General features: G+C 36.4%; 1 protein-coding gene across 1 annotated transcript; it reads left to right on the forward strand.

Annotated features, from left to right (window-relative positions):
• Positions 1–8,176: 8,176 nt before the first annotated feature.
• LOC136066409 (secreted RxLR effector protein 161-like) lies at positions 8,177–10,818 on the forward strand. Its single transcript, XM_065770697.1, has 2 exons — positions 8,177–8,617; positions 10,651–10,818. Exons 1-2 carry the CDS (start codon positions 8,177–8,179, stop codon positions 10,816–10,818), a joined length of 609 nt encoding a protein of 202 aa, XP_065626769.1.

Here is a 10,818-nt window from a genome sequence, read left to right on the forward strand (position 1 = left end):
TGATTCATATATGTTCTTTAACATTCATGTTTCTGGAAAAAAAAACATAGTCAAAACAAATACCAGCAGAAAAAAGGCAAACTAAGGTTATATTTGTTTCAATGAAAAAAATTTCAACTGAGTGTTTGGAAAATATTTTTAATGTGTTTACTTAGTGGTGAAAAAAACACAAAAAAAAAAAAAAAAAACAACTCCAAAGCACCACAACTTTAACACAAATCCATCAATACATAATACATATATAGGATTAAGAGAGATAACTTTGGGTTGTGCAACAGGGTGGTGGAATTATAATAAGGGTAGGTTGCACACAGTAGTGGTATGTCAATGAGAGAGAGAGAGAGCCTTGTAGGTTATGATAGGTTACGACTGCATCATGCCTATGTCATGTGTGGTGATGGTGAGTCACAGTTGGGCTATGGTGGATCATAGATGGGCCACGATGGGTCGTTTAGAGTAGTGGTGGGTGGGTGGGTGAGGAGTCTTAAGTGTGTAACCAATTTCTGCCCTAAAAAGGGTTATTTTATGGTCAACTTGAAAAAAATTTTAAGTTGACCAACATTAGTCAAACCAAACACCTAAACTTGAGGAAAATATTTGTATATTTAAACAAATTTTGTGTAAGACTATTTTAAAGGAGAATTGAAGGATTGAGTGAGATTGAGATATTCAATTGATAAAGGAGATCATGGTGAGAATCAACAAGCATTATTCCTATCAGACGAGGCCAAGGACTTGATCAATCTACAATCACTACCCCTGGCTGTGAACTGATAGAAGCCAAGGGATTGATGAATTTCAGAAGGTTTGTAACAGAAGAGGAACTCGTCCACGGTGAGAGGACGGTCCCCTCCAAATACTTCCCTCCACAAAATTTGCATGGAGATAATCAACCTCCACGCGTTGGGATTAAACTGACATACTGCTAAACCTAACCTACATAGTAACTCTCTGGTAAAAGAATTTAATGGAAATCTTAGGCCCCCCAAAAGATAGGCTTCATAGACGCCTATCCCAAAATGAGGGTCACAACACCATTCTCCACGGACTGGCAGTCTGGGGTTGAATTCGTCCGGGATTTGGTACCACGTCCTAAGATTATTTAACCTCTGCTCGTCTGTCTTAGAGGGGATATCTAGAGCACAACTAAAGACAGTGGTCTGTTTGTCTGAGGCATTAGGAGGAGTGTTGGACGAGGTACCTGCCTAGGACCCTGAGGCCTTCCGAAGTTGATCTTGAACAACTTCCAAAGGAATATCAGGGACTCCAGAAATGTACTCGTCCGAAGAATTCCCCCCACTACTATCGCTAGAACTACTAGAATTATTAGAGCTAGTCTTGTCGTAATACTCGTCTATCTCTTTCTCTACACTATCACTAGACGAAGAGATAATTGTTGCTGACATTTTCTTTGAAAAGAAAAATTGAAGAAACCTACAAGACGAAGGAGGAAGGAATACCTGTTTCTAAGACGGATGAGGGCTATAGACGCGTGAAAACTCCTAGACGAGGCTCTAGACGAGGAATGTCAAGGGCAGAAAATTCTAGAAATGTGAAGGGCACGGAAGAGATTCAACTATTTATAGGATGTTGACCTGGGCATTTGAAACGACGTCATCAATACGAAAGTGACACGTGGCATCTATCTCGAAGAAATGTATCGACGAGACTAATTACCAATAAGATCCTAACACGTGGCATATGCTTTTATCTTAAATCAGCTGCGAACGTCCAAGAACGAATTGAACAAACTCACCCCATTAGTTGAACGACCTATGTGGACAGGGGGCAACTGATGAAGAGGCAAAAATATCTAACTCCTAAGTCGTCCACACGACTCGTCCAAACAATGGGGAAGGAAAAAGATAGCTCGGGTCGTCTATGAAACCTCATCACAGGAAAAAGGAGCTTCACCAATGGAGTCAATACTCGTCCTTGCCTCCGTCATCCTGAGGAACAAAGACGAGGCATTGTGAAAATGGCCCGTCCGTCCTTAAGGATGGACGAGCCAGCGTTATGATAGCATCTCGTTTTTGGCAGAGGTAAAACGGACGAGATGAAGGGTTGCGTCTACTCTCAATGAGTGCAATATTCTAGCAACCGTTCCGCAGTAAATAATCAGTTATGAAATCCAAGTATTATAACTGCCATAGCGGTTGCAAGCGGTTACTCTTAAAACCCGCAACAACTGGAGAAGTTACAAGGTAACCGTTTTTGCCGAACACTATATAAAGGGCACGTTGGCAGAGAAGCGAGGTATGAAAAATTCTTCTAAAAAAACATTTTCTGGATAGCGCTTTCTTTCTTTAGACGACTAGTGACAATATTAACTTTGCCATCGGAGGACCCTGGGCCGGCACCCACCGGTCTCCTCTGATCTAATTTTGTTTTACAGGATTCTCTTCAAGATCAAGACCCAGGAATCTTCAGCCCACTGATTTCTGTAAGAATATTAATATTAAATATAGCTAATGGTAACTTTGAACTTGTCAAGAGTTGACAGAAAAGCTCAAGGCCCATTGGAGCTAGTGTCTTATTAGTCCCTTTTAGTCCCACTCCAAGCCACACACTTAAGCCCAATTGGAAATGCCCAAAAGGCCAACCCAATTAGATAATTGGTTAGATAAAAAGGGAAAAATGTACAGAATTTTCTAAGAGAGAAAAACATCATTGAAATGTGGTGTGTATGAGAGTGTAAGTCACTCTTTTGATTATCCCTTTGTAACCAATTGAGAGTCCACACTTCTTGGGCGTTAGTGGAATTGGAGTGAAGATTAAAAGTATTCCTAAGTGCTTCAATCTTCGGTTTTGAAATTCACCGCTTCGAGTTACGCTCTCTTGTTCTCTAATTCTGAAATTTATTTAACGCATGTTATCAACTTCGAATGATGTAGATCCGTTTTAAACTTAATTTTCCGCTACATACACAATTATTTCCATCAAATGGTATCAGAGCAGTCATCAATTTCGAATTGTATAACATGTTTTGTGAATTTTGGAATTAGAAGTTATAGTTTCATGTTGTTTGAAGATTATGCATTTAATTTTCTGCATGGTTGATGAAACTATGATTTGATAAAAACTGACATTGATGTTATGATGTTGTTTAAAATTTAATTTAAGTATGTTAAATTGATCTTTAAGACTATAGCATCAATGAATTTCAGTTTTGATATCATTCTCAGACCATCATGTTCGTTTGAAAGTTGTTTGTTCAAGAAAACACGAAGAAAACTGCCTTAGAAAATTTCTGAAAATTTGAGTTTTGCAATTTTCGATCGATCGAAAATCACATTCGATCGATCGAGTGAGATAGTGATCAGACTTTTTAAATAGATTGATTTTCGATTGCTGGTCAACTGATCGAATCTGTTTTTTTGATCGATCAAAAGTCAATCGAGTATCAATCGAACAAGTCAGAAGGTCAAGTTCAAATTTTTTTTAAAATTTTTTCGATCAATCGAGGGGCACATTCGATCGATCGAAAGAAATAAAATTAGAAATTTTTCTAAGTGTTTTCACATGTAAAAGTACTAAGACTATGTGTAATTAGATTATGCATGTTTTATAATTAAAAACCTTTTCTTTAAAACATCTAGTGGGAGAGAGATATAAGGATTGGATCTCACGACTTCCATTGTTGGTTCATAGTAGTGTGAGATATATACTTTGTCTTTGCTTCGAGCTTAGCATTCCATGCGGAGAGTATTTATTTCGTGGTCCTACAAGATTGAATATCTTGGTTTATAGTGGTATGATCAAACACCTTGTCTTAGCCTCGAGCTTTGCATTCCATGCGGAGGGTGTTCTATATCATGGTACTACAAAATAAGCCTATTAAAGGGATGAAATGTGGCTACACATGATTCTAGAAAATGGTATACACTAGACTAAATATTATAGTATCCTCTATGCTGAGTTCTTACTATGATTATTTAGAGGCCAAATGCTCAACGGCATATTATTAGTGTTTGATAAGAGTTATCATGATAGCACTAATAATGAGAATAGTTCTCAATCAATCATAGTATTTTATATTCACTCTATGCTGAGGGATATTGAATATGGGATTGGGTTGTCGTTGCATATATTATATTATGGTTTTATTAAAGTTCCATACTATATGTTTATATGCTAAATAAATTTTTTCGATCAATCGAGGGGCACATTCGATCGATCGAAAGAAATAAAATTAGAAATTTTTCTAAGTGTTTTCACATGTAAAAGTACTAAGACTATGTGTAATTAGATTATGCATGTTTTATAATTAAAAACCTTTTCTTTAAAACATCTAGTGGGAGAGAGATACAAGGGTTGGATCTCACGGCTTCCATTGTTGGTTCATAGTAGTGTGAGATATATACTTTGTCTTTGCTTCGAGCTTAGCATTCCATGCGGAGAGTATTTATTTCATGGTCCTACAAGATTGAATATCTTGGTTTATAGTGGTATGATCAAACACCTTGTCTTTGCCTCGAGCTTTGCATTCCATTAGGAGGGTGTTCTATATCATGGTACTACAAAATAAGCCTGTTAAGGAGATGAAATGTGGCTACACATGATTCTAGAAAATGGTATACACTAGACTAAATATTATAGTATCCTCTATGCTGAGTTCTTACTATGATTATTTAGAGGCCAAATGCTCAACGGCATATTATTAGTGTTTGATAAGAGTTATCATGATAGCACTAATAATGAGAATAGTTCTCAATCAATCATAGTATTTTATATTCACTCTATGCTGAGGGATATTGAATATGGGATTGAGTTGTCGTTGCATATATTATATTATGGTTTTATTAAGGTTCCATACTATATGTTTATATGCTAAATAGATAATGTCCAATTTATTGATTATATTCATGTTTATTGTTTTTAGATTTAGAACATGGCATCATTTAGCCCACTTGTTACTATTCTTAATCAAAGCAAACTGACTGGATCCAACTATGTTGACTGGAAAAGAAATTTGGACATAGTTCTTACTGCTGAAGAGCATAAGTATGTTCTTACTAAACCATGTCCCAGCTTTCCTTAATTAGATGCTCCTCCTGAGGAAAAACAACGATATAATCGTTGGCAGAAATCTAATGAGATGGCCAAGTGTTACATCCTAACATCTATCTCAAATGTTCTACAGCATCAAATGTAGGATGTAGAGCTAGCTTCAAATATCATGCTAAGTTTGAAGGAGATGTTTGGTAAGCAAGGCCGTTTTGCAAGGCAAGAGACCATGAGGCAAATTTATAATACTAAAATGGCTGAAGGTACTTCAGTGAGGGAGCATTGTCTTACAATGATCTCTAATCTGAATACATTGAAAGTTTTAGGTGCCGATATTGATAGAGAATCCCAAGTGAATATGATACTCCAGTCGCTACCAGAATCATTCAAGGAATTCAAACTTAACTATAATATGAACAAAAAGATTTATACTTTGTCTGAATTAATGAATAAATTGGTAGCGGCAGAAGGCATTCTTGGTACTTCCAATGTTGAAGCCAATGTTGGTGAAGCTTCTACTTCTCAACCTAAGTCAAAAGGCAAGGGTGAGAAGAAGAAGAAGAAGAAGAAGAAGGACTTCACCAAGCAAGAGGGTAAACAAATTGCCTTAGGGGTTGCTGATAAAGGAAAGAAGATCAAAGGAAAGTGTTTCCATTGTGGTGAGAAAGGGCATTGGAAGAGAAATTGTCCAATATTCAAGGCTGCCAAGAACAAAGGTATGATTAATACATTCCTTCCTGAAATATGTTTGGTATAGAATCCCACGGATTCCTGGTGTGTGGATTCAGGTTGTACTAATCATATCTGCAATTCCTTGCAAGGGTTCCAGGGGACCAGAAATCTTAAAGAAGGGGAGTTGTTTTTTACTTTGGCTGATGAGAGCAAGATTCTAGTTGTAGTTGTTGGTGTTTGTAATTTATGTTTTGAATCTAGAGTTTTAATATTAGAAGACTGTTTGTATATACCTAATGTTCGTAGGAATTTAATTTCTGTTACTTACTTAGGTAAACATGGATATTGTGTTATCTTGAAAGACAATGTTGTAATAAAGAAGGATAGAGTGTTTATCTGTTCTGGCAATATTGTGGATGATCTTTATATTTTAACTCCTGATAAGCATGAATTATATAATTCTGAATTAAATAATAATTCTCATGTAAAATCATTAAAGAGAAAGTTTCCTTTTACTAGTGATGCATATCTTTGGCATTTGCGTTTGGGTCATTTTAATTCAAATAGGATTCAAAGACTGATCAAAGACGGATTCTTAGAGCCCATGGACTTTGATGAATTTCCAATTTGTAAATCTTGTTTGGAAGGTAAAATGACCAAATGACCTTTTAATGCAAAAGGTAGAAGAGCCCAAGATTTGCTAGAGCTAGTGCATTCTGATGTATGTGGTCCTATGTCTATCCAAGCAAGAGGTGGCTATGAGTATTTCATTACTTTCACTGATGATTACTCAAGATTTGGTTATGTGTACCTAATGAAATGGAAGTCTGAAGCCTTTGAAAAGTTCAAAGAGTTTAGGGCTGAAGTTGAGAATCAATTAGGTAAACGCATAAAGGCCATTCGATCTGATCATGGTGGCGAATACCTTCTTGGGGATTTTAAGGATTACTTAACTAAGAATGGGATTGTATCCCAATTGACTGCACCTGGAACTCCACAACAAAATGGTGTAGCAGAAAGAAGGAATAGGACTCTTATAGATATAATTAGATCCATGATGAGTTATTCAACTCTACCTATTTCTTTTTGGGGATATGCCTTAAACACAGCAATGTATCTTCTAAATTTAGTACCTTCAAAGTCTGTTCCTAAAACACCTGTGGAGTTGTGGAATGGGCGTAAGCCTAGTATGAAACATCTCCATATTTTAGGTTGTCCAGCACATGTGTTAAAAGGAAAGTCTGACAAGTTACAGTCTAAAACAAAAGTGGTTTTCTTTGTTGGGTATCCAAAAGGAACTGTTGGAGGTTTATTCTATAGTTATAAAGATAATAAAGTGTTTGTTAGCATAAATGCCAAATTCTTGGAAAATGACTATATGAATGATTATACTCCTAGAAGTAGAGTTGTGTTGTCTGAAATAAATGAACCTGTAAATGAACAACCAATAGATGAAACTAGGGACGATGTGGCTATATTAAATACACCACAAGATACTACTCATGACATGTCTAGTACTCAGGTGCCTCATCGTAGTGGGAGAATTGTTCGGTCTCCTATAAGATTCATAGGTTTAGGAGAAACTTATGAAGCTATCTCAGAAGATGCTGAATCGGATCCCTACACCTATGAAGAGGCAATGAATAATATAGATGCACATCATTGGGTACAAGCTATGAAATCTGAATTAGATTCCATGTATTCCAATCAAGTTTGGGATCTTGTAGAGGTGCCTAACGGCATTAAACCTGTTGGTTGCAAATGGGTTTACAAGAGGAAGAGAGGGATAGATGGAAAGGTTGAAACCTTTAAAGTAAGGCTAGTGGCGAAAGGGTATACACAAAAAGAAGGTATTGATTATGATGAAACCTTTTCTCCAGTAGCAATGCTTAAATCTATCAGAATTCTCTTATCCATTGCTGCTCATTATGATTAAAAGATTTGGCAAATGGATGTCAAGACTGCATTTCTCAATGGCAATCTTGAAGAGGAAATCTATATGATGCAACCGAAAGGATTCATAGTTAAGAACCAAGAGCATATGGTATGCAAGTTGAAAAGGTCTATTTATGGACTTAATCAAGTATCTAGGTCATGGAACATTAGATTTAATCAAGCAATCAAGTCATTTGGTTTTGAGTAAAATCTTGATGAACCTTGTGTGTATAAAAGACATTGTGATAAAGTAGTAATGTTCCTAGTACTTTATGTTGATGATATTCTACTCATTGAAAATGATGTAGGGGTAATGTCATCAGTAAAGGTTTGGTTATCAAGCCAATTTGATATGAAGGACTTGGGTGAAGCTAACTTTATTCTAGGGATCAAGTTTTGGCGAGATCGCAAGAATAAGATGTTAGGCTTATCACAAGCTGGATATATAGATAAGGTTCTAGAACGGTTTAGCATGCAGAACTCCAAGAAAGGATTACTTCCTTTCAGACATAAAGTTCCTCTGTCTGATGACCAAAGGCCTAAGACTCAAGAGGAAGAAAACATGATGAGACAAGTTCCTTATGCTTCTGCGGTGGGAAGTCTCATGTATGCAATGCTTTGTACTAGACCAGATATCTATTATTTAGTTGGCATGGTCAGTCGATATCAATCAAATCCTGGGCCAAAACACTGGCAAGCTGTAAAGCATATTCTCAAGTATCTACGGAGAACAAGAGATTATATGCTTGTTTACCGAAGTGAGGATTTGATACCTATTGGCTATACAGATTCAGATTTTCAATCTGATCTAGATTTCAGAAAATCCATATCAGGATGTGTTCTCACCTTGAGAGGTGGAGCCATAAGTTGGCAGAGTATTAAGCAATCTTGTATTGCAGACTCTACCATGGAAGCAGAATATGTTGCTGCTTGTGAAGTAGCAAAGGAAGCTGTATGGCTCAAGAAATTCCTTTCTGACCTTGGTGTAATGACAATGGAGCAAGTTCTAATCACATTGTTTTGTGACAACAGTGGAGCAGTTGCACAATCTAAAGATCCAATGAATCATAAGAAAGGAAAGCACATTGAGAGGAAGTACCATATCATTCGAGATATTGTTGCTCGTGGAGATGTGGTGGTAGCAAAGATTGAAAGTGCAAATAATCTAGCAGATCAATTTACTAAAACTTTGCCTCAAAGGACTTTCGAATCACATTTGGAGAGAATGGGAGTTAGATTAGTGCACAATAGTCTTTAGGGCAAGTGGGAGATTGTTAGGATTAGTGCCCTTAAATTCTATTGTATGATGCTATGTATGATATTAAGTTTGACATTGTGTATGACATTATGTATGACTTAATATTGTGTTTAATGAATTTGTTTTATTATTATCTGAAATAATGGTAACATGAATATTAGGACATTATCATTTGGTCTATAAGATGCATAGTATGTGATTTATGTGAAAAGTCACAGAAGATATAAATCACAAGTTCTTTGTAAACTTAGAATTATAGCTTGTAGTCGGTGATGAAATTGGGCATTTCATCTGCGAAGACTATAACATATCAACCACAATTATTTGTCTTGATCATGGAAGTGGAGACTTCTGATTGATGTGTTAATATGTTTTAAGAGTTAAGACATATTGAACTGGACCGTTGTGAGATTTATTATTTTCCTAAGGACTGTCATATGAATAATAAATCTCACGACTTGTATTTGCATGAACTCTTAATCCTGAGAGAATAATGGACTTGATCATGAGGTGTAGGTTGCTTTGATATATCAAGAGTGAGATCTATAGTAATGGTCAAAACCTCAGTATGTTGGGCAGCCACATTTAATGTTGATGGAACATGTATTCTCAAGATGGAATTCATAATCTCTTAACGGAGATATAAAGTATTCCCTTGAGATAAATTTAATGAGTTTGTTATTCAGAGAGTTAGGCCTAACCACTTTAGTAAGACTAAAGTATATATTTATGGAATTGGATTTCATAAATATATAATGAATAACATTAAAGGATAAAACCGGGTACTCAAGGATTAAGATGTAGTAATTTACAAAGTGGCAGTCTACATTAATGACTTTGTATTACTACGAATATTTTATGAAGGGGTTGCATGTATAATAAAGTCTTGGGATATAATTTATAGGTAAGGCCTAGAGTGCAACTATATTTATACAGTGGTATTAAATATAGTTAATGGTAACTTTGGACTTGTCAAGAGTTGACAGAAAAGCCCAAGGCCCATTGGAGCTAGTGTCTTATTGGTCCCTTTTAGTCCCACTCCAAGCCACACACTTAAGCCCAATTGGAAAGGCCCAAAAGGTCAGCCCAATTAGATAATTGGTTAGATAAAAAGGGAAAAATGTATAGAATTTTCTAAGAGAGAAAAACATCATTGAAAGGTGGTGTGTATGAGAGTGTAAGTCACTCTTTTGATTATCTCTTTGTAACCAATTGAGAGTCTACACTTCTTGGGCGTTAGTGGAATTGGAGTAAAGATTAAAAGTATTCCTAAGTGCTTCAATCTTCGGTTTTGAAATTCACCGCTTTGAGGTACGCTCTCTTGTTCTCTAATTCTGAAATTTATTTAACGCATGTTATCAACTTCGAATGATGTAGATCCGTTTTAAACTTAATTTTCCGCTGCGTACACAATTATTTCCATTAGAATCAATCTGTACCGTCCATTATTAGGTCAACCTCTTTATAAAAGCCAACAATACACTTTTGCATCCTCCTTTGTCTCATACTCTCATTGCTGCCTCTATCTGAAGTCTATGTTTTTCATTCTCTCAGTGCAGTACAACTTAGCTTCACAAGATTCGGCCTTGTTTTTCATTTTTCTCTCATACTCTCATTGCCGTCTCTGTCTAAAGTCTATGGTTTTCACTCTCTTAACGCAGCATAGTGTAGCTTCAGAGGATTCGGCCTTGTTTTTCATTTTTCTCATCTGGGTTTTCGAATGGGTAGCCTTGTTTTTCATTTTTCTCATATGGGTTTCTATTGTTTTCATTTACCAGCTGAAACAGCCGAATTGCGCCGGTACAGCCGATACGACCGATAATTTTTTTGGTACTAAATTGGGGGTGTACATGTACCAGTGCACTGGCCAGTACGATATATACCAGTCGTCCCAGCCGGTACGATACAGTATTGACTTCCCTGATTCAGACTACAATTACAATTAA

This window comes from Quercus suber, unplaced genomic scaffold, assembly GCF_002906115.3.
Source record: "Quercus suber isolate HL8 unplaced genomic scaffold, Cork oak 2.0 scaffold_34, whole genome shotgun sequence".
Classification (NCBI taxonomy): domain Eukaryota; kingdom Viridiplantae; phylum Streptophyta; class Magnoliopsida; order Fagales; family Fagaceae; genus Quercus; species Quercus suber.